This window comes from Camelus bactrianus, chromosome 4 (genome assembly GCF_048773025.1).
Source record: "Camelus bactrianus isolate YW-2024 breed Bactrian camel chromosome 4, ASM4877302v1, whole genome shotgun sequence".
Taxonomy (NCBI): Eukaryota; Metazoa; Chordata; class Mammalia; order Artiodactyla; family Camelidae; genus Camelus; species Camelus bactrianus.
The window spans coordinates 35,692,411-35,717,666 of NC_133542.1; the positions used below are offsets into that span (position 1 = coordinate 35,692,411).

At 33.6% G+C, this 25,256-nt stretch overlaps 1 protein-coding gene across 4 annotated transcripts in view; it reads left to right on the top strand.

Moving 5' to 3' along the window:
• SMC5 (structural maintenance of chromosomes 5) overlaps positions 1-25,256 on the top strand; it is an 87,953-nt gene that overhangs the window by 18,636 nt on the left and 44,061 nt on the right. For 2 of the 4 annotated variants that reach the window (XM_074361675.1, XM_074361676.1), the window contains exons 4-9: positions 10,602-10,764; positions 11,727-11,861; positions 13,167-13,307; positions 14,663-14,824; positions 15,615-15,686; positions 16,307-16,360. In XM_074361675.1, the coding sequence (XP_074217776.1) occupies positions 10,602-10,764; positions 11,727-11,861; positions 13,167-13,307; positions 14,663-14,824; positions 15,615-15,686; positions 16,307-16,360 (727 nt within the window). The remainder of the gene's footprint in view (positions 1-10,601; positions 10,765-11,726; positions 11,862-13,166; positions 13,308-14,662; positions 14,825-15,614; positions 15,687-16,306; positions 16,361-25,256) is intronic. The other 2 variants (XM_074361677.1, XM_074361678.1) reach the window with 1 other exon arrangement.

Genomic DNA, 25,256 nt, shown 5'->3' on the forward strand with positions numbered 1-25,256 from the left:
TATAGTTAGTTAGCTGGCAATCTTAAGAAGAGTGGAGTTTCTGTTAGCTGAGGTAATGAAACCTGCCTCAGGAGGTTTTAGGGTAAGATCAGAAGGTCGTCTTGGAGTATATCATATTTCATGGAATTAAGATACTACCATTTGTCAAATGAAGCTCCCAGTTAAACTGTGAAACAGTTTGAAATGTGCATCCCAGTTTCAGAAATGTTAAGGTGTGAAAAGAGTAACAAAAACAGCTGCTTTTCAGAGTAGGTAAAACACGGAGTAAAGTTTTGAGATGCCTGTATATAAACATTCAGGTAGGAATGTTGAATGGGCAGTTAGATTTTTAACCTTTCGTTAGAAGTCAACCGAAGATAACACATTATGAGAATTGTCAGAGTGGTTGAAGTCACCAAGGGAGAAGGTATAGATGAAGGAAAGAAATCTAAGAACTAGCCCCTGTTGCACTGTGGCATTTAGAGGTTGAACATAGGAGAAACTAGGAAAGGAAACTGAAAAGAGTTTGCTTGTGAATCAAAAGAATATAGTGCCTGGAAAGCAATTCTTTGAATAGTTTGATGAATAATGTGTCTGATGCTGATGATAGATTGAGAAAAAGGAAGACAGAGAGCTTAATTAGATTTAGCTCATTGGTGGCCTTGGCAAGGTTTGGGGGAGGTGGTGCCTTTAGATCCTCCTATTGAATGTTTGGGAAAAGCCTGTTGAGAATATTTGTGAGCTGAGAACTGAATGATAACCATAAGAACTGGAGTAGACTATTAAGGGCAGAAGGAATAGTTTGTGTAGAGGATCTAAGTTTGTTGTTTCTGAGGAATAGAAAAATGGTAGTGTAGCTGGGGTGAAATGAGGTAGAAGTTTGATACCATTTACTTGGTTGGGGATATTTCCTTTTGTTCCTGATCTGATGTTCTTTTAATTAGGATTAGCAGATGAGTTTTACTTGCATCTTTTGAATTAAACATATTTTAATTGATAAATTCAATTAATTTCCTGATTAGTCAGTTTTGCATTCTTAGAGTAAATGCAATATGGTCATAATTTTCTTTTGATTGCTAAATTTGGTTCTCTGATGTTTTATTTAGGATTTTTACATCTGTATTTTATTTGTGAAATATTTGTTGTTTAAATGTTTGGTTAAACTTACTGATAAGATCATTTGGGCCTGGAGTTTTTAACTATTGATTAAATTTATTTAATGATAATGGATTATTTAGTTTTTCTTTTCTTCTTGAATCACCGTGATAATTTATACTTCTCTAAAAATTTTTACCATCTTAGCTTTTAATTTTTTGACTAAATAATAGTTTCCTATGTAAGTTTACTATGTTTGTATTACATTGTATCATATATAATATATATTATCTAAGTGTCTCTGTGTTTCCCTCTTTCATTAATTTTTTTCATGATTTGAAAAAAATTGATGTTTTATTAGTCTTTCAGTGAATTAACTTTTGCATTGTTTTTGTTTTATATCATTTTCTATTTAAAAAATATTTATTGAGTTATAGTCAGTTTACAATGTTGTGTCAATTTTCATTTTCTTCATTAAATTCTGTTCTTTATTAATTCTTCTCTAAACTTTTGGTTTCTTTGGTTCTTTTTCTAATTTCTTAAAATGGATACTTATTGTACTAATTTTCAGTCTTTTGTTTTTTTCCTAATAAAAATAGTTAAGGTTAAAAGTTTCCCTCTCAGTATTGCTTTAGTTCTGTCTCCCAAATTTGGGCATGTAGTATTTTCCTGTTTTTCAGTTTTGAATGTTTTCTTCTTGAGTTCTTAAATTAGAAATTGTTTCCAACTCTAATGTAGTGATTTTCTTTTAAACTTTTTTTGTTGAGTTATAGTCATTTTACAGTGTGTCAAATTCCGGTGTAGAGCACAATTTTTTCAGTCATACATAAATGTACATATATTCATTATCACATTTTTTTTCTCTGGGCTGCCACAAGATCTTGTATGTATTTCTGTGTGCTATACAGTATAATCTTGTTTATCTATTCTACATATGCCTGTCAGTATCTACAAATTTTGAACTCCCAGTCTATGTAGAGATTTTCTTGTTACAACTTGTTGATTTCCACTTTGATAGTAGTGTGGTAAATACGTATGTGTGTGTGTTTGTACACAGCCTTTTGAAATTTGTTGTGATTTACTTTTTGTACTGAGCTTTGATAATTGTTACTTGTTTGGTTGAAAGAATGAGTATTCTGCTGTTGTATTTGCAGTGTTCCGTATTTGACCATTAGTTCAAGTTGATTAGTTAAATTGCTAAATCTTCTATATTTTTTATTTCATCTGTCAGATCAAATCCTTAATTAATGAGAAAAGTGTAGTACACTATCCCTTTATGTAGATTTGTCAATTACACTTACTCTGTCAATTTTTGCTGTATATATTTTCAGGACATTATTTCTTGCAGCTAAGATTCAGATTTGTTCTCTCCTCCTGGGTGAATTGAATTTTTTTTTTGTTATGTACTGACTTCATCTTTTGAGGCTTTTTGACTTACAGTCTGTTTAATTTGCCATTACTGTAGTCAGCAGCTTTCTTTTATTTTCCTGGTTATCTTTTTTTTTCTTTTTTTTTTTTTTTGAGTGGCTGAAGCCAGTAGTGTTTTAATTTCACAGACTTGAAACACTAGTGTTTCTATAGGCTGGGCAGTCCTTCCTCAAAACAGCGACATAACTAAGCAGCAAAGTCCTTTTAATCCCACAGAGTTTTCTCTAGTACCTGAAGAACTTTTAACAAGATAGCAGTACATGGTTTTTCTAACTGGGTTCTTCCTCTTAAGGAAATTTATACAGTGTGTAATACATTTACACACTTGGACCATACACCTGTAAATAAGCAATTGTGATACCTACATGATTTTGAACTAAACTGAGGGAACTAAACTCAATGAAACCAGACCTTAAAGCCTTTGAGACAGCATCTTCAACAGGTTTCCCATAGAAGGATTAGAGCTGATTGTTTCTTCCAAAGGAAGAAATACTATGTACTGCATTCTTTTATTGAGTTGGAGATACATATGATCTGATGTACATAGTATGTTTCCTGAAAGATCTGTAATACTTCTATTTCTAGAGGAAGTTCAAGCTAAGATCTGTAAGCATGAAGGCCTTGCACCGAGTAGGAAAAGGCATACTTCCCATATAGAAGTTGTATGTGTTTCTTACAAGGTAAATTAACAATTTTACAAAGATTGTTCTTTCAACGTAAGAAACTTGTACCTTGGATTTGAAATAGCTAGTGGAACACCTACGTTTACCAAATGAGAATCAAGCCTTTTCATGCAGTCAAAAAATCTTTCACTCTTTTGGGTCTTTAAACATAGAACTTCATGCAGCTTTTAATGAAACATTAAAAAGAGATTTTTTTTTCCTGGTGGGTCCCTTAAATATTTCACTAGGTACTCCAAACCTTGTAGACATACTCTGTACACTGAAAGCACAATCTGTATAAAAAAATCACAGAATCACATACACCTTCTATATAGGAAACTGAAAGCCTTTTTTTAAATTATTTTTTTAATTGCAGATATTTTTAAAATTTACCTATATATACTGTTCATTGTTTCTAAGAACAGTTTAGAGCTTTAGCTTTTTAAACTTAACATAGTTATCAAAGGAATAAAGCTAACCACAAAATAAGAACAGAATTCAGTAATCCAGTCATAAATCACGGTTACATGTGCTTACACATATTCAAGAATTCAGTCATCTAAGTTATAAATAATAAGTAGTTCATTTGTGCCCCCCCCCCTTTTTTTTTTATAAGATTCCACATGTAAGTGATACCATACGGCATTTTTCTCTTTCTTTTCTGGCCCACTTCACTTAGAATGACAATCTCCAGGTTCATCCATGTTGCATTATTTTCTTTTTTATGGCTGAGTATCATTCCATTGTATATATATACCACAGCTTCTTTATCCAGTCATCTGTCTATGGACATTTAAGTTGTTTCCATGTGTTGGCTACTGTAAATAGTGCTGCTGTGAACATTGGGATGCATGTCTTTTTGAATTATATTTTTCTCTGAGTATATGCCCAGGAGTGGGATTGCTGAATCACATGGTAAGTCTATTTTTAGTTTTTTAAGGAACTTCCATACTGCCCTCCATAGTGGCTGCACTAATTTACATTCCCACCAGCAGTGTAGAGGGTTCCCTTTTCCCCACACCCTCTCCAGCATTTATCATTTGTATACTTTTTAATGATGGCCATTCTGGCTGGTGTAAATTGATATTTCATTGTAGTTTTGATTTGCATTTCTCTGACAATTAGCGATGCTGAACATTTTTTCATGTGCCTATTGACCATTTGTATGTCTTCACTGAAGAATTGCTTGTTTAGGTCTTCTGCCCATTTTTGGATTGGGTTGCTTGGTTTTATATTAAGCTGTATAAACTATTTGTATATTTTGGAAATTAGTCCCTTGTTGGTCACATCATTTGCAAATATTTTCTTCCATTCTGTAGTTGTCTTTTCATTTTGTTGATGGTATCCTTAACTGTGCAAAAGCTTTTAAGCTTTTAGATCCCATGTATTCATGTTTGCTTTTATTTCCATTACCCCAGGAGCCAGTTCAAAAATATATTGCTGTGATATATGTCCAAGAGTGTTTTGCCTATGTTTTCCTCTAGTTTTATAGTATTTGGTCTTAGATTTAAATCTTTAATCCATTTTGAGTTTATTTTTGTATATGGTGTTAGAGACTATTCTAATTTCAGTGTTTTACAGGTAGCTGTCCAGTTTTCCCAGCACCACTTATTGAAGAGACTGTCTTTTCTCCATTGTATGTTCTTGCCTCCTTTGTCGTAGATTAGTTGACCATAAGTCCATGGGTTTATTTCTGGTCTTTCTGCCCTGTTCCATTGATCTATGTGTCTGTTTTTGTGCCAGTACCATACTGCTTTGATTACTGTAGGTTTGTAGTATAGTCTGAAGTCAGGGAGCATGATTCTCCCAGCTCCATCTTCTTCAAGGTTGTTTTGGATATTTGGGGTCTTTTGTGTTTCCATACAAATTTTAACATTTTTTGTTCCAACTCTGTGAAGAATGTTGTTGGTAATTTGATAGGGATTGCATTGACTCTGTATATTGCCTTTCCTTGGTTATCTTTTTTCATTCATTTATTTCAAGCTTTTTATTTCCCTCGTATCTCATTTAAACAAGGATCGCTGGGTGTTGTGTTTCATGTAGTCTCTTAAATAGCACATAATGGTCCATTCACATTTATTGTAATTACTTACATGTTTGGACTTATTTTTACCATCTTATTCTGTGCTTTTTATTTGTTTCACTTTTGAATATTTCGTAACTCTCTTGCCTTCATTTGAATTTTGGGGGCTTAATTTTTCTTTTTTATTGTTTTGAAAATTATGCATTCTTCTCTTGTTTTAATGGTTATTAAATTTCTTAACAAATATTTTAATTAGAATCTAGACAATTGAATCTTCATCTCCTCCTGAATAAAGATTTTAGACTAGTTTTATTTTAATAACTTATTCTCTGAATTTATATACTATCTTAATTGTCTTGTTTTTTAAACTCTTCAAGATATAATAACTATTATGAATTTAAACTGTCAATATTTGTTTAGAATTACCCCACATATTTTCTGTTTGCATTGCTTTTCATCCTTTCTTGCATTTCTTTTCTTCCCTCTGGGATCTCTTTCTTCCAGAGGACATTTCTTTTAATGAGGCTTATCTAGTGGAACACTTGATTTGTCTGTAAATATTTTGCTCTAAATCTTAAAGATGTATTTACTGGATATAAAATTCTACACTGAAAGTTTTTTTGTTTTTTTTTTTTTCTTTTTTAAGCACATACAAAGTGTAATTCCATTGTCTTCTGCTGTGAATCTAATCTTAGTTTCTTGGATAGTAATTCCCTTTTTCTCAAGAGGCTTTTGAAATCATACCTCTGTTTTTGGTGTTACATAGCTTCACATATATTTAGGTATGAATTTATTTATTTATTTATTTAGCTTCAGATTTAAGGAGCTTCTCAAATCTATGGCTCAGAAAATTCTTAACCTGTTTTCTCTACATGTATTGCCACTGACCCATTATCTGTCTCCTTTCCTTCCAGAAAACTTACTAGATTGTTAGGCTTTCTTGGTCGTCAGTGTCTCTTAACATCTTTCAAATTTTTCATTCTTTTTTCCATTTTTCAGTTTTATTACGTAGAATTGTTACAGTTTGACTGCATATACACAGTATATTGCCTGTAAATACATATACACAATATGCTGCCCATATTTTAAAAATTTACATATATGTACTGTTCATTGTTTCTAAGAACATTTAGAGCTTTAGCTTTTTAAACTTAGTTTGTGGTTGGCTTTATTCCTTTGATAACTAAAGATACATCCACCCCACTGTTAATAGCAACATTCTTTATAATTGCCAAGATATGGAAGCATCCTAAGTGCACATCAATAGATGAATGGATAAAGAAGTTGCTGCATATATATGTAATGGAATATAACTCACCCATAAAAAAGGATATCTTGCCATTTGTGGCCCTTCATTCACTTTTTTTCCTCTTCTTTTCACTTCAAAAGCCAGAATTTTTAACTAGCATAAACATTTCCATTGCATCAAAAACAACAAAATACTTAGAAATAAACTTAACCAAAGAGGTTACCTATACTCTGAAAACTTTAAAACATTGATGAAGGAAATTGAAGAAGATACAAAGAAATGGAAAGATATGTTGTACTCTTGGATTAGAAGAATCAACATTATCAAAATGGCTGTACTACCCAAAGCAGTCTACAGATCCAGTGCAACCCTTGTCAAAATACTCAATGACATTTTTCACAGAACTAGAACAAAGAATTCAAAAATTTATGTGGGATCATAAAAGGTCCCAAACAGCCAAAGCAATCTTTTGTAGGGTTTTGGTTTTTGGTTTTTGGTTTTTTTTTTTTTTTGGTCTGTCTGCTTTTTGTTTTCTTTCGTTATGGTCTGATGACTAAAGAAGTTCCTTTAACATTTGCTGTAAAGCTGGTTTGGTGGTGCTGAAATCTTTTAGCTTTTGTTTATCTGTGAGGCTTTTGATTTCTCCATCAAATCTGAACAAGAGCCTTGCTGGATAGAATGTTCTTGGTTGTCAGTTTTTTCCTTTCATCACTTTAAATATATTGTGCCACTCCCTTCTGGCCAGTAGAGTTTCTGCTGAAAAATCAGCTGATAACCTTATGGGAGTTCCCTTGCATGTTATTTGTTGTTTTTCTCGCTAATTTTAATATATTCTCCTTATCCTTAATTTTTGTCAATTTGATTACTATGTGCCTTGGTGTGTTCCTCTTTGGGTTGATCCCGTGTGGGAACACTCTGTGCTTCCTGGACTTGGGTGACTGTTTCCTTTCCCAAGTTGGGAAAGTTTTTGGTTATTACCTCTCCAAAAATTTTCTCAGGTCCTTTCTCTCTTTTCTTTCTGGGACCTCTATAATGTGAATATTGATGTGTTTCATGTTGTCCCAGAGTTCTCTTAAACTATCCTCATTTTTTTCATTCTTTTTTTTTTTCTGTTCTGCAGTAGTGATTACCACTAATCTGTCTTTTAGCTCATTGATCCATTTTTCTGCCTCATTTAGTCTATTCTTGATTCCTTCTAGTGTGTTATTCATTTCAGTGATTTTATTCAATTCTGGGTATTCTTTATATTTTCCAACTTTTTGCTAAAAACTATGCTCTTGCATCTATACTCTTGAGTTCTCTGAACATCTTTGCCATCATTACTTTAAACTCTTTCTCAGATAAATTGCCTATCTCCTCATCACTTATTTCTTTTGGGATTTTATCTTGTGCCTTGGCCTGGGAGATACTCCTCTGCTGCCTCATACTGTCTGTTTTTCTGTTTGTGTTTTTAGGTAGGTTAGTTAGTTTCTCGACCTTGGAGAGGTGGCCCTTTGTGGGAGACGTCCTGTGCGTCCCAGCAGTACACTCCTGTTTTGTCACCCAAGAGCCAGGGTCCAGCTGGTCCCAGTGTAGAGTCTGGCCTGGGTTTGTGGATTCCTTCCACAGGCTTTGGGATTGTTTTCTTATTTCTGCTATCTGCCCCCTGGTGGATGAGGCTGGATTAGAAGCTTACGTAGGTTTTCTGGCAGAAGGAGTTGGTGCCTGCCCACTGCTGGGTGAAGCTTGGTCCTGGACGCCTGGTGGGTAGGAGGTCTGCTGATGGGTGGGGCTGTGTTCCCTCCCAGTATGTTGTTTGGCCTGAGGCTTCCCTACAGGCTGTTGGGTGGGGCTGGGTCTTGGTGCTATCAGCCTCCAGGAATGCCCATGTAGATGAACACTGCTGGAATGTCTACCACCAGCTGTTGTATCCCCTGGGTGAGCTGTAGCCATCCCTTATGTCCCCAGGAGACCTTCTAAAACCAGCAGGGAGGTCTGGCCCAGGTTCCTATGAAATAACTGCCTCTGCCTTTGGACCTACCTGGCTCATGTGAGACTCTGTGTACATGTCCCAAGAGAATGAAGTCTCTGTTTCCCCCAGTCCCATGGGACTCCTGGAGTTAAGCCCCACTGGCCTTCAAAACCAGATGTCCTGGGGTCTCCTCCTCCTCCCAGTGCTGGAACCCTGGGCTGGGGAGCCTGATGTGGAGTTACAACTCTCACTCCTGTGGGAGGGCCTCTGTGACTTAATTATTCTTCAGCTTATGGATTGCCCACCCCGGGAAGGGGGAAGTATGGGGCCTGATTGTATCTCCAGCCCCTCCTACCGTCCTGCTGTGGTTCCGTCTTTATGTTTCCAGTTGAAGAAGATCTTTTTTGTTAGATTCCAGTCTTTTTTTCGACGGTTGTTTAGCAGTCATTTGTGGTTTCATTATAGTCACGAGGAGAGGCGAGCTCATGGTCCTACTACTCCACCATCTTGACTGGAAATCTCAAATTTCTCTTTTTTTTTTTTTTTTTTCTTTTCATTTTTTTGTCTCTGTACTGCATTCTAGATCCATTTCTCTTTGGTTCTTTTTCAGATCTACTTGTTCTTTACTTATATTTTCAATCTTTTATTTCTTAAAATATAGTAAACGTACTTATTTTATACTTGAGTCTATTCCGGTATGATTCTACTTTCTATTTCTAACTTACTCTTGATGCTTTATTTTCTTGTGTGTTTTTCCAGAAAGCTGTTCCTTTCTCTTGGAACTTCATCTGCATTAAATTCTTTGATGATAAAGGTAGATTCCCTGCAGAGTGAATTTTTGTTATAAACCATTGGATATTTTTAAACCAGGGTCACAGTTTACAGAATTCTCAATTTCAGGGGTTTTGAACTTCCTTAGGTATGTCATGTAACTTCAGGTACAAATCTATTTAAGACTGATTTGGGTTAGTAACTCTTAGGGTGAATTTTTTGTTTGTTTCACAGTTCAAGGCATAGCTTGAGACAGAGTTTACCTTGCTATTGCTAATGGTGGTGGTGATGGAGTAATTTCTAGTTTATCCTCACACTGAGAGTATAGCCTTTGGGGGATGGTTTCTGTTAAACTCTCCACCTTGGAGAACTCTGGGCTTTGTCTGCAACACCCCTCTCTCAGGAGATCATAAAAATGAATGTGCAAGGTTACCACCTGGTTGGCCACATACCCTCAGGGTAAAAGGCAGTTTCATTTTTCCACTTCCGGGTTCCTGCCTGCACTGGAATTTTGGCCAGAATACCTTACTTTGATGCTAACTTATAAATACATTTACAAATATATTTTAGTATTTTATATCTTATTTTTAATTGTTTACAGCAAGAGAATCAAGAAGGATACTTCATTAGATATGCTGCTAGAAATGAAAGTTTAAAGCTACTTTTTTTAAGTCCTAAAATCTTATTGTTTGAAAAATTCTAATTATAGTATAACATACACACACACACAACATTTACATTTTCATTTAGCCATTGGATACCAATAATTTATCTTTCTGCCACATGCTGCTGATTGCCAATGAAGAAGATGGATGAATAAATGGGAGGTGTGGAGCAGTAGTACTCCTAAAAGCAAGAAATAAGTAAATACTCTTCTTTCAGATTTTCTTTTGTTTAATGTTGCTTAATAGTCACGCAATATAGGCCCCTCTGAATTTAGAGCAGTGGAGTACAGGAGCCATGGGCCACCTGTATGGGCAGTTTTGATGTTCTGGAAATGCACATGCAAGAGTTGGTTTACATTCCTGCGTTTTTCAAGTTGAGAGGGTTTCAAGGTTTAATGGTTATGTACTGGCCCATTTTGAATTGCAGTCAACGCATGTGATTGGAGAGTAGCATAATGATTAGAGGATAAATAACTCCAGATATGTGAATCCTCTGGCAGTGTTTGGCAATTTGTACTGGCATTTGTTTTAATTTTATTTTTAACAGTTTAATTTCAAATGTTGAAAGAGTAATAACTTACATATGATCAATTATGTATTATCACTAATAAAATGTCAGGCTTTCCTTATTTTGAGGGTCCAAAATATCAAAAGGAACAAAAATTATAGTTAAAATCCTATCTGGCAACCTTTGGTGCAGGAGAATTTTAGAAATTTCATTTCTAAAATAATGTATGTATTTTGAATATAAAGATTTAAAAAAATTTTTTTAAACTAGGTTCAGGACTTCTGGCAATCTTATAATCACTCGTGAGATTGATGTGGCAAAAAATCAGTCCTTTTGGTTCATCAACAAAAAATCTACAACCCAGAAAGTAGTAGAAGAGCAAGTTGCAGCCTTAAATATTCAAGTGGGCAATCTTTGCCAATTTCTACCTCAGGTATGAGAAACTTAAATGTAAAGATAAGAAAATTTTATGTATAATGTTTCTTCTTTATGTCGTGAGAATGTAAATATTTTTAAGGGTTATTGTAATGGTTACTATTCAAAATGAGCATAGCAGTCTTAATACTTACAAAAGTTCTCTGTCAATGGTAGCATCTCATCTCTTACAGTATAATCTTACTAATTTGTAGTAATTTGGAAATTTTCAATTAGTAGGTCTGTGAAAGTACTGTAAAGGAAATAAAGGTATTATTTTTAAGTACAGAGAGTAACCTGAATAGCTGTGTGCTTCCATCTGTAGGCTCTTAAAATTTTGTTAAACAACTTAGTGTATTTGTATAAAATATTTTATACACTAAGACTATTAAATCTATAGGTGTACGTTCTAAAAACTTTTTATATTTTGTTTAGTAAAAATAAAGCATCCTGATAATGTCTTTGAATGCTGTCTAATGACTGAATTATAGTTCATTTGTTTCTTCAGAAGCAATGATGATTTGATTATTATGTCCAAATTAGCTATAAGTTAAAATTTGGAAGCATTTATCAGCTGATATGAGACTGTCTCCAGAAGTAGATGTTTAAAATTGCCCTTTTAAAAAAAAAAACTTCTAATATTCCAATCCAATTGATGTGTGGTAGATAATGATCATTTCAATCCAGGGGAGTATTTTTTCTTTTATTTTTCAAACTATTTATTATATATAAACATTTTAACCTAGAAATATTGACAGTGAAATTTTTTAAGGTTTTCAAAGAGATGATAGTTTATACCCTAAGTTCATTTTTATTATTTTAAAGAATAATACATGAAAGAACGGCGTTTATATTAAGATTCCCATCTCTAAAGGCTTTTTTCTTTTAAATGAGTTTCATCTTGACAGGCATCATTGAGTGAAATATGTTTTGAACATATTTATAAATGATGGTAGCTGATGTTTAAGTTTTGTGCTGTAGGATAAAGTTGGAGAATTTGCTAAACTCAGTAAAATTGAACTCCTTGAAGCTACTGAGAAGTCAGTTGGTCCTCCAGAAATGCACAGATACCACTGTGATCTCAAAAACTTCAGGGAGAAAGAAAAACAACTAGAGGTATTTATAAATAGACAACTTATTTTTATTGTCTCATTGATGTCCATGTCTCAGAATGTGGGAGAGTGAATAGTAGCTCTGATTCGTTGAGTGAATTCATGTATTTGTGGTTTTTTCCATCCAGGATTTTATTGCTAACATTAATTAAATTAGGTGACAAAAAGAATGGATTTGATATAAAGTTTGAAAAATTAACTATCATTTCATCAAATACATGTTACTAATTGAATTTCTAAATAACCAATAATAGTATTATAAAGAATTTTTTTCTCTCAGGAAGTTTCAGTATTCTTTTATTCGTTCAATATATATTGAACACCTACCATATGTCAAGCAATGTAAGGCTTTGGATAATACAGCAGGCATCATTTAGACTTTAATACACCATCTCTGTTAGCCATTTCTCATATTTTTTCAGCTGTATAAGGTAGACTTTGTAAAAAAAAAAACTATTTAGTTGCAGTGTTCAATTTTTATTTTCACCTTTAATAAACATAAAAATTAAATGTCCTTCTATAGCATATCATTTGAAAAGATGTATTATTTAGTGAATCATTTTCCATATCTCAACAACTAAAATAAATTCAGTAAATTTTGTGATAAGAATTCTCATAAACAGATACTTTCTCTTAAACTGTAACTGTCTGTACGTGACAATGTTTTGTTATAATTTAATGCTGTTTCAATATTATACTTACTCAGAGTGAATGGACAAAGGAGTTGTACTTCTGTTGTCCTACTTCAGATATTTCCAGTCCTTTTATTCTCTTTCACATCAAACAATATAATACTCCCCACTGAAACTACCTATACCATCCTCTGAAAGAAAACAAGCATGTATTCTAGGTTCTCAGTCCATCTTTGCATTTTTTAATTTGCAGTATAGAGATTGAATTTTAGCTTTCCTTCATCTCGTTTCTAAGTCCTTAAGTCATGGGTATTCATGACATGCTAATCATAATAATACCACTTTTCATTTGTATGTCACATTACAGCTTTTGTTCAGCTTTCACCTATAGGAGGTCAGGTTGCTTCTACCCTTGTGGTCAGTTGGGCAGATCTTTCTCTTTTTAGGCAAGAAGAATCCAGGCTTAGAGATGTGGCAGGGCTTCCTCACAGTCCCATGACTAATAAATTGTACAGCTTAGACAGGAACTCAGGTGTGCACATTAGTTTTACACAGTTCTTAAAAATGCCTGAGTCCTTTATTGTGAAATTTTGCTAGGACTGTACATTTTTCATTATTAAAAGATTTGACTTGTCTTTTTTTGGTTAAACTAATTGTTAAATAAATATTTGTTTTAGACCTCATGCAAAGAGAAAACTGAATATCTGGAGAAAATGATTCAGAGGAATGAAAGATATAAACAAGATGTGGAAAGGTTCTATGAACGTAAGCGACATTTAGATTTGATTGAGATGCTTGAAGCAAAAAGGCCATGGGTGGTAAGTCTAGTTGTTAAAGGCAAAATAATGTTTCTTTAAGTAACAAAAGTTATAAAGAAGGCATTAATTAGTGTGTATTCAAATTAGGTGCTTTTGTTCATTTTTGTTTCACATATCACACGTAATAAAATTTATCTGTTTCTTTCTTGGTGAAGTTATATAGCTGTGTGCTATGTTGTTGTTGTTGTTTAACAGGAAACAGTTGTCTGTGTCCTTAATTCTTCCAGATTTGAGTCCTCAACAGATAGTTGTTTTTTTTTTTAATAAAATGTTGATGAGTTAAAAATGTTTACATATGGAAAATTAAATCTTTTGAGCGTCCTTGGGTCACTGAGAATTTACTTGGAGGGTGCTTCTGTTACCAACTTCAGCTACAGAAGAAGCTGAAGGATATTAACTGTAATCTTCCACTCATATGCTTATAACTTTACTGAGGCTACTGTTTTTGATCACTGTGTTATGTATACTTTATTACTTAGAACCACAGTTTGGGCTAAAGATTCATTTCCCTCAATGCGTTACTTTTCAGTGAGTGCAACAAAATAAGAAAGTTTAATGTTTTTAAAGCTAGAATGGGAATAATTATTAGATTAGGAAAGTATGTGGCTATATCTGCGACCTTCTCCACCCCACCCCACCCCTGCTTCACTTTACTCTTTCTCATAATTCCATTATTCTTAAACTTTTTCATTTCTTTATCTCATTTTGATTACATTTTTCCTGTGTCCATTGTTATTCTGCTTTGCCTTTTGAAGTCTTTTGATTTCTCCTTTTAAGACTAATTTCAATCTTTTTTCAGTTTTTTCCCTTTTTAAAAATTTACTCTAATGATTATATTGTTTTCTCTTATTACCATTCATTCTTACTATATGCTCTCTTAGCACTCCATTTTTTTAAACAAATATTAATTCCTGTGACTTGACAAGCAGCATTTTACCTGGATGCTTCATTTTATTTTTCTTTTGAGCCATTTTCCTTTTGTTTTTTTCATTTTTATTTTTCATTACTGAGTTTCTTTTGCTTCTTTTGTTTTTGAATCCCTTATTGAGAGACTAGAGGAGATCCTCACTTTAGTATCCGTTTGGATGTAAGTTTTAGAAACAGGAAGAGATGGAAGTCATAGAGTCCAGCCTAGTGATAAATGCTCAATGAATATCAGTGAGTCAATCGTTAATATTGGTATTTACTATTTCTGAAGTTGTTTTAGAGGGCATTTTTTTTTTAGCAATGGACCTGCCAAAGAGATGTAAAGCTGTCTTTTCATAAATTTAGTTTCTGCCTGTACCTTGACTTTAGTACATGTGTTACTTTAAGCTAGTAGTGCATTAACTTCTCTTTCTTGAACTCATCACAAGGAATATGAAAATGTTCGTCAGGAATATGAAGAAGTAAAACTAGCTCGTGACAGAGTGAAGGAAGAGGTCAGAAAACTTAAAGAAGGTCAGATTCCTATGACACATCGAATTGAAGAAATTGAAAGGCAACGTTACAATTTGGAGGCTCGAATTAAAGAGAAGGTATTTTTCTGGCTCAGTTTTGGAGTCCCTGTATTTTATTTTAGCAAATACAAAAAAATATTTCACAGATTTTTAAAAATATTTTGTAGATTTACTTATAGCTTTGGTTCTTAAACTTTTACTAGGAACTCTACTAGCACAGGGCTTTAAAGATCCTAATCATCATTGTTCGAGGCTTACTACTTTATAGAAATTCTAAGGTATAAAAAAAGAAAAATGAAATGTGATTGTTTCAGTTAGAAGAGGATTCAGGGTAGTGTTCTTAAACATAATGAACTCCTTTTGTGAATTTATCATATGTGGTTTGTAGTTATGTACCCTTTTGAAGGAGTGTAATATAAAAAACTTGATTTTTTAGGAATAAGTAGTATAATGGCATATGGAATATTCCCTGTATTTTGAAAATATAACTTCAAAACTTTTGTGATCGTGGCTTTTAACCTTTAGGGGAGATTTTGGAGTTAGATGTTACTTTGAGAATGGTTTAAACCATAGACCCTGCTATTCTGTAGGATTGTTTTTAGGATAAAATAGCATGAGGAAATAAATGTGAAGAGATAAAGAAACATACCTATGCATATTGCTTGCAGCTATTTTTCATATCAATAGGAATAACATTTTATATATTTGCAAATAAGTGTTGGTATTTTGGGTGTTGTTATGAATTCAATCATGGAAAAGCATTGTGGGTTAACTTACGTTAAGAACTTAGTATTTAGATGAACATGGCAACATAATTGGCTTGCTTGAGTTTTTAACTAACTTCCCCTCTTTTGGTTCAATCTTATAGGCAATAGATATTAAAGAGACATCTCAAAAATGCAAGCAAAAGCAAGATATTATAGAAAGAAAAGATAAACAGGTAAGATCTTATGTTGAAATTTTTGTTATGCTAATTTGCCCTAACTTGTGTTCAGGTATGGGTTATGAGACAACTTCATGTTTTGGGAATTGTCTAAGATCCTCCTCATTCTCTATTTCTTGTCTTAATCAGTGAGGGGAACTAAGATTTGGAAGTATAGCCATTGTAGAGAGGCTAATTGGGAAAAATTGCTCAAAACTATTCATATACATGTGTTATAATCTTTGTAGCTGGATGGCTAATAGTTTTTTAATAGTGTGGTGATTTTGTTAATAGCAGAAATTATAAGGGATTTTATTCTGTTTGTTTACATTCAGAGTAGGGTATTACAAAGCTGATTATAAATTCTTTGTGCATGGGTAGGACTTGATGGCAAAATTATTTTAGGATGATTGGGCAAGAAAGTGGGCTTTGTAACTAAGAGATCCCCAGGTGTCTTTAGGGTTCTATTCTCCAGGACTATTCAGAAAATGAAGTTTGAATTACCTGTCTTAAGGGTAAATGTGTAACTTGAAGCATTTCCTGGTGTTTGAAGCATTACGTTAATCTCTCAGTTTTTACCCCTTTTTCTGTGCCTTTATCTTCAAGTCCCAATTCTCCCTTATTTAATTTCTCCATAGAATAAACCTCAAATTTTCTTGACAGAAGTTTGTTTGCCTGTATTAGTGCACAAGGTATGTGTATAGAGGGGATGTAGAGGCAGTGGGATTGGAGGTGGGGAAGGTAGGGGTAATTCTGTTCTGTGTGATACCTTTTTTTTTTTTTTTTTTATTCCTCAGAAGTCTCAACATTACTTTAAGGTATTCATAGCAAAATCTTCCCTCTCAAAACTCCTCTAAAGTATGTACAGGGCAATCATACTACATCCAAATAGCTGGTGGAGAACTAATGGCTCAACAGAATTAAATGACTTAGAACTCAGAAGTAACTCCCCATGGTACACTCTACTTTCCCCAAGGTAAAATAAAAATTTCCACAGAAATCTTCCTTAATGTGTGAAGTCTTTCTGTTTGACATTTCCCTAGTTCCAAGAGTATCTAGGATTTTTCTTTTTGTAAGATGAGTCAGCTCTTTACTTGTTCCTTTCTCTTTCACTCACCCTTTGCTCTGTGGTTCTTATAATAGGCTGCTAAGTTAGTTGTCTCTCTGTTTACTCTTCTGAATATTCATTGAAATCTCTAGTTGTTGATGTCTTCTCCCTTATTCCTTTTGTCCTTGTGAGATTGAACCCTTTATGCTCCATTTCTATTATGTAGTTAGAGTTTAGAAGGGGAAAAGGCACATTCATCTTTAAAACCCCAAACAGGTTGATAGGTTGTCTAACTGTGAACTATCCTTGCATTCATGTCATAAATCTCACTTGGTATTTTAGTACATTGCTGGATTCAGCTAGAAAATGTTGTATTTTGGATTTTTTGCACCATATGAGATTGGCCTAAGAATTTATTTTGTTCCATCTTTAACTATTTTTTTATTGTTATGCAAGATGTTGTAAGTAGTTTAGTATTCTTAGAACCTGATTTTCTCTTTTTTCCCCTTATCATAATTGCCAGGGCTTGTCACTTTTATAAGTTCTTGAATTTCTTTTTTTTATTTTTAATAAATACAGTTTAGGGTATACATTTTTTCCTCATCATTTGACTACATCTCATGTGTTGATAGGTGCTTTTATTGTTTTTTGGCTTATGATCTTATAATTCTGATCTTAATTAAATTTATATGGGAGTTATTACTGTTTTAATTTCTGTGGATATGGAATTTTTTAAGCCTTTTAAAAGATGTATAGTTCTACTTATATTGCTTTGTGGTTAATAAATATGGACTAAATGACTTAGAGTTTTTTGAAACCTCTTTTATATTTGGTTTTATACATGTTCTACATATATTCAAAAAGAATGTGTATTCTGTCTTTAGGTGTGGTTTTATATATATATGTATGTATCTCAGGCTTACTATAATTATATTATGCAAATATTCTATTTCCTTTTTTTTTTATCTACTTGATTTATCCATTTTAAAGTATCAGTACCTCCTGTGAATGTAGATTTGTCTAGTTTTCCTTGTAATTGTATTAGTTCTTGCTTTTTAGATTTTAAAGCTTTGTTGTTTGTTCTTTCATGTTTTGATTTATTTTACCTGTTATAAATAACATATACTGGATTTTGCTTTCTAATTTTTTTCAGTTTGGTGTGAGACACTGTTTCATACAGTAAAGGAGTTTAACCAGCTTATATTTATCATTGTTTTCTACTTACTGTGCTTTTTGTTTGATTCTTCCTGCTCCCCTTTTTATTTTCTGTTGCTGTTGATCAAAGTTTTTATTCCATTTTTTTCTGAAGTTGTATATTCTAAGCCTGTTCTATTGATTACTCTTAAAGTTTAAATAACACATACTTTTAAGTTAATCAGTCGTCTTATTCTTGCACTTAAATGATATCAGAATCTTAGCATGCTTTTATTTCTTCCGCCACCCTATGCCATTGTCATCAGAAATTTTGTCAGTTATTTGAGATGTTATTTTTCACTGTATTTAGAGTTAATAGTATGTTTTATTGGTTTATTTGATCATGTTACTGTTATATCACACTTCTTCTGGCTCCTTTTGAGGATGTGCGGATTTTTTGTTATTTTTTCTTACTGGCCGTCTTCTGTAGGTGTTTTAGAGAAGTTCTTTAGGTGATAAACTTTGAGTCCTTTTGTGCTGAAAAATACCTTTTTTGCAGTCACCTGGAATATTAATGTGGCTGGATATTTAATTCTAAATTACAGTTTTTTTTCTTAACACTTAACACTTTCTTAACACTTTGTTCTGCTTCATTGTCTTCTTGGGTCTGATACAGTCGACCCTCCACATTCATAGTTTCTGCATTCATGGATTTAGCCAATCACTGAGCAAAATTATTCAGGAAAAAAAAATTCCAGAAAGTTGCAAAAAGCAAAACTTGAATTAGCCGTAGCCTGGCAACTATTTACACAGCATTTACATTGTGTTAGGTATTATAAGTAATTCAGAGATGATTTAAAGTTTTGAATTTTTTTTTAAACATTTAACCTAATTGTATTCATGCTTAACCTTGGGATAAGGAATAGATCATTTAGTAAAAACATAGTAAAAACAAAATATGTCTTATGTACAGCTTTTAAACTGCAGTAATGATGTACTTTTGCATCCTATAATAATGATGTATGTAGGTTATATGCAAATACTATGCCATTTTATACAAGGGACTGGAGCATCTGTTAATGTTGGTAGCAATATAGGAAAGTGAGGGGAATGGCAGGGTCCTAGAACTAATGCCCTGAGGATATCAAGGGATGACTGTAATGTCCTTGAGAAGTAGCAGCTACAAGAGGTGGGCAGAGACTGTATTAGAAAACCCTTGAAGATAAAGAATGGAAATTGAACTTGATTCTAAGTGCAGTGAGAAACTATGAGGTGGCTCTGGAAGTTTTTAAGCCATAGAGAAACAGTGTTTCATGTATATATATGTTTTTAAAGAACTCCTGATTGCCTTATGGAGAAGGGACTGTAGTTAATTTTTGCCCCATATGAGGCAAAAATAAAAGCCGGGAGTTCAGTTAGGAGGCTGCTACAGTAGTCTAGGCAAGAGATGATGGTTTCACCTAGGGTGGTAGCAGTTGATAAATATAGAAAATTGAACCAACAAAATTTGCTCAGAGAGTAGATATAAGGATCATACTGTGTAAAAATCAAGGATCCAGTCTAACTTTCTGACTTCACAAGTGATGGATAGTGTTACTTTTTACTGAACTGAGGATTGCTAGGACAGGGAAAACAGAGTTCTGTTTGACTATGTAGAAGAGTTCCATCCTTTTACTGAAAACCTGTTTGTCTTCAAATGTAAAATGTGTTTCTTAAAAACAGTATTTGGTTGGATCGTAGTTTTTTGGTCCATTCTGTGTTTTCCTTTTAATTGGAGTGTTTAATCCATTTGCATTTGATGTAATTACTAAGATTTTACATGTGCCATTTTGTTGAGTTGTTTTCATTTGTCCTATGACTTTTCTGTTTTTCCTCCATTATTGCTTTTATGTTAAATATTTTCTCTTGTACCATTTTAATTCCTTTGTTCCTTTACTATGTATTATTTGAGCTATTTTCTTAGTGGCTGCCTTTAGAATTATAATTAACATCTTAATTTATAATCTAGTTCATATTAATGTGAACTTAATTTCAGTAGTATATTAAGCTATGTTCCCATATGGCTCCATTCCCTTCTTCCTTTGTTATTGTCATAACAAATTACATTTGTAAAAAATTTTATTGAGTTATAGTCAGTTTACAATGTGTCAATTTCCAGTGTAGAGCACAATTTTTTATTTATACATGAACATATATTCATTATCACATTCTTTTTCACCGTGACTACCACAAGATCTTGTATATATTTCCCTATGCTATACAGTATAATCTTGTTTATCTATTCTATATATACCTTTCAGTATCTACAATTTTCTAACTCCCAATCTGTCCCTTCCCACCTCCCTCCCTCTGGCAACCACAAGTTTGTATTCTATGTGTATGAGTCTCTTTCTGTTTTGTATTTATATTCATTTGTCTTTGTCTTTGTCTTTGTCTTGTCTTTTTTTCCAGATTCCACATGTGAACAATCTCATATGGTGTTTTTCTTTCACTTTCTGGCTTACTTAGAATGACATTCTCCGGGGACATCCATGTTGCTGCAAATGGCGTTATGTATGGTGTTATTTTTATGGCTGAATAGCATTCCATTGTAAAAATATACCACCTCTTCTTTATCCAGTCATCTGTTGATGGACATTTAGGCTGTTTCCATGTCTTGGCTATTGTAAATAATGCTGCTATGAACATTGGGGTGCAGGTGTCTTTCTGAGTAGGGTATCTTCTGGATATATGCCCAGGAGCGGGATTCCTGGGTCATATGCTAAGTCTGTTCCTAGTCTTTTGAGGACTCTCCATACTGTTTTCCACAGTGGCTGCACCAAACTGGCATTCCCACCAGCTGTGTAGGAAGGTTCCTTTTTCTCTATAGCCTCTCGAGCATTTGTCATTTGTGGATTTTTGAATGATGGCCATTCTGACTGGTGTGAGGTGATACCTCATTGTAGTTTTGATTTGCATTTCTCTGATAATTAGTGATACTGAGCATTTTTTCATGTGCCTTTTGATCATTTGTATGTCTTCATTGGAGAATTCCTTGATTAGGTCTTCTGCCCATTTTTGGATTGAGTTGTTTGGTTTTTTCTTATTAAGTCATATGAGCTGCTTATATATTCTAGAGATCAAGCCTTTGTCAGTTTAATCTTTTGCAAAAATTTTCTCCCATTCTGTAGATTGTCGTTTTGTTTTACTTATGGTTTCCTTTACTGTGCAAAAGCTTGTAAGTTTCATTAGGTCCCATTTGTTTATTCTTGCTTTTATTTCTATTGCTTGGGTAGACTGCCCTAGGAGAACATTTTTTGAGATGTATGTCAGATAATGTTTTGCCCATGTTTTCTTCTAGGAGGTTTATTTTATCTTGTCTTGTGTTTAAGTCTTTGATCCATTTAGAGTTTATTTTTGTGTATGGTGTAAAGGAGTCTAGCTTCATTGATTTACATGCTGCTGTCCAGTTTTCCCAGCACCATTTGCTGAAGAGACTATCTTTATCCCATTGTATATTTTGCCTCCTTTGTCGAAGATTAGTTGACCAAAAGTTTGTGGGTTCATTTTTGGGCTCTCTATTCTGTTCCATTGGTCCATATGTCTATTTTTGTACCATTACCATGCTTTTTTGATTACTGTGTCTCTGTAGTATTGTCTGAAATCTGGGAGGGTTATTCCTCCAGCCTCTTTTTCTTCAGTAATGCTTTGGCAGTTCTAGATCTTTTGTGGTTCCATATAAATTTTACTATGATTTGTTCTCATTCTGTGAAATATGTCCTGGGTAGTTTGATAGATACTGCATTAAATCTGTAAATTGCCTTCGGCAGTATGACCATTTTAACAGTATTGATTTTTCCAAACCAGGAGTGTGGGATATCCTTCCATTTTTTTAAGTCTTTAATTTCCTTAATCAATGTTTTATAGTTCTCCGTGTATAAGTCTTTCACCTTCTTGGTTAGATTTATTCCTAGGTATTTTATTACTTTGGGTGCTATTTTAAAGGGGATTGTTTCTTTACTGTCTTTTCTTGTTGATTCATCGTTAGTGTAAAGAAATACAACTGGTTTTTGTACGTTAATCTTGTAACCTGCTACCTTGCTGAGTTCTTCGATTAGTTCTAGTAGTTTTTGTGTGGGCCTTTGAAGGTTTTCTATATATAGTATCATGTCAACTGCATATAGTGACAATTTTACCTCTTCTTTTCCAATTTGGATCCCTTTTATTTCTCTCTCTTGCCTGATTGCTGTGGCTAGGACTTCCAAGACTATGTTGAATAGGAGTGGTGATAGTGGGCAGCTTTGTCTTGTCCCAGATTTTAGTGGGAAGGTTTTGAGTTTTTCAATGTTGAGTATTATGCTGGCTGTAGGTTTGTCTTATATAGCTTTCATTATGTTGAAATATGTTCTCTCCAAACCCACTTTGGTGAGAGTTTTGTATCATAAATGGGTGTTGAATTATATCAAATGCTTTTTCTGCATCTATTGAGATGATTGTGTGGTTTTTATTCTTTCTCTTGTTGATGTGATGTATTACATTGATTGATTTGCGTATGTCGAACCATCCTTGTGTCCGTGGGGTAAACCCCACTTGATTATGGTGTATAATCTTTTTTATGTGCTGTTGGATTCTATTTGCTAATATTTTGGTAAGGATTTTTGCATCTATGTTCATCAGTGATACTGGTTTGTAATTCTCTTTTTTGGTAGTGTCTTTGCCTGGTTTTGGTATCAATGTGATGGTGGCTTCATAGAATGAGTTTGGGAGTATTCTCTCCTTTTCAGTCTTCTGGAAGAGTTTGAGAAGGACTGGTATGAGTTCTTTGTATGTTTGGTAGAACTCCCTGGTGAAGCCGCCTGGTCCTGGACTTTTATATGTAGGGAGGTTTTTTTTATTGCTAATTCAATTTCATTTCTAGTGATCGTTTTGTTCAAGTGGTCAGTTTCTTCTTGATTCAGTCTTGGTGGACTGTATGTTTCCAGAAACTTGTCCATCTCCTCTAGGTTATCTATTTTGTTTCCATACAGTTGTTCATAATATTCTCATGATATTCTGTATTTCTATGTTATTGGTTGTAATTTCTCCATTTTCCTTTCTTATTTTGCTTATTTGTGCTCTCTCTTTTTTCTTCTTTGTGAGTTTGACCAGAGGTTTGTAGATTTTATTTACTCTTTCAAAAAACCAGCTCTTGGTTTGATTGATTTTTTCTTTTTCTTTTTCTTTTTCTTTTTTTTTTTTTTTTTTTTTTTTCTTATCTGTTTTATTTATTTCCTCCCTCATCTTTGTTCCTTCCTTCTGCTGACTTTTGGGGTTTTTTACTCTTCTTTTTCTAATTCCTTTAGCTGGTGGGTTAGATCGTTTATTTGACATTATTCTTCTTTGAGGAAGGCCTGTATCGCTATAAACTTCCCTCTTAGCACTGCTTTTGCTGTATCCCATAAATTTTGTGTGATTGTGTTTTCATTTTCATTTGTCTCAAGGTATTTTTAAATTTCAACTTTGATTTCATCATTGACCCATTGGTTTTTTAGTAGCATGTTGTTTAATCTCCATGATATTTTTTTCTCCTTTGTTTTTCTGTAGTTGATTTCTAGTTTCATGACATTGTGTTCAGGAAAGATGCTTGAGATAATTATTATCTTAAAATTGTTGAGGCTTCTTTTGTGCCCAAGTACATGATCAATCCTAGAAAATGTTCCATGGGCACTTGAAAAGAATGTATATCCTATTTTTGGGGGGGTGTAATGCTCTGAAAATATCCACCAAATCTTATTTTTCTATTGTATCATTTAATTTCTCTGTTGTGTTATTTATTTTCTGTCTGGAAGATCTGTCCGGTGATGTTAATGTGGTGATAAGGTCTCAGACAATGATTGTATTTCCATGAATTTCCCCCTTTATCTCTGTTAGTAGTTGCTTTATGTACTTAGGTGCTCCTATATTGGATGCATATATATTAATGAATGTAATATCTTCATCTTCTTTACTCCTTTAATCATTATAAAATGTCCTTCTTTATGGCCTTTGTTTTAAAGTCTATTTTGTCTGAAATCAGTATTGCTACTCCTCCTTTCTTGTCATTTCCATTTGTGTGGGATACCTTTTTTCATCCTCTCACTCTCAATCTGTGTGTGTCCTCCCTAAAGTGGGTCTCTTATATGCAGCAAATTGAAGGTTCTTGCTTTATTATCCAGTCTGCCATTCTGTGTCCTTTGATTGGAGCATTTAGTCCATTGACATTTACAGTAATGAATGATAGATGTGTGTTTATTGCCATTTTGAACTTAGTTTTGCAGTTGATGTGATATTTCCTCTTTGTTCCTTTCTTCCTTTTGTGGTTTGATAATTTTTGTTTGTATTATCTTGGATTTTATTTAGTTTTTGTTACTCAATTGTAAGTTTTTGGCTTGTAATTACCCTTTTTTGTAAGTCTATTATTAACCCATTACTATAACTGTTTGTATTAAACTGATAGTAATATAAGCTCAAACCCTATGCTACAGAGAACAAAAAATTTTAAAAAGAAAAAAAAAATCTATGTTTTCTTGCTTCCCTCTCCCACTCTTAATGATTTAGATGTCTTCTTTTACAATTTCATGTTCATTCTATTTGTAATTCATGGTAGTTATCACCTTTCCAGTTACGGTTTTCTCGTTTTTGTAGCATCCTGCTTCTTTTCTATTTAGAGTAGACCTTTCAGTATTTCTTTTAGCATGGGTTTAGTGTTGCTAAACTCTTTTAGTTTTTGTTTCTCTGACGTTCTTTATCTCTCCTTCTATTCTAAAGGATAACCTTGCTGGATAGTGTACCCTAGGCTGCATCTTTTTTTTCATTCAGGACTTTGAATATATCTTGCCACTCCCTTCTGGCCTGTAGTGTTTGTGTTGAGAAATCAGCTGAAAGCCTTATGGGGGTTCCCTTGTAACTCACTCTTTGTATTTTTCTTGCTGCCTTCAGGATCATTTCTTTATCCTTAACCCTGACCATCCTGATTATAGTATGTCTTGGTGTGGGTCTGTTTGGGTTCTTCCTGTTTGGGACCCTCTGAACTTCCTGTATTTGGATATCTGCTTCCTCCTTTAGGTTTGGCAAGTTTTCAGTCATGATTTCTTCAAATACCTTTTCAATCCCCTTTGCTCTTTCTTCTCCTTTTGGAACCCCTATTATGTGTAGATTGGTATTCTTTGTATTATCCCATAGGTCCCTTACATTGTTTTCATTGGTTTTTATTTGTTTTTCTCTCTGCTGTTCTGATTGGGTGGTTTCTGTTGATCTGTCTTCTAGCCACTTACTCGTTCCTCTGCATTATCTCGCCTGCCTTGTACAGCCTTTAGATCAGCTCTCACCTCAGCAAATAAGTTTTCCAGTTTTAATTGGCTCCTCTTTATAGCTTCAGTTTCATTTTTGACATATTCTCTGTCTCTAAA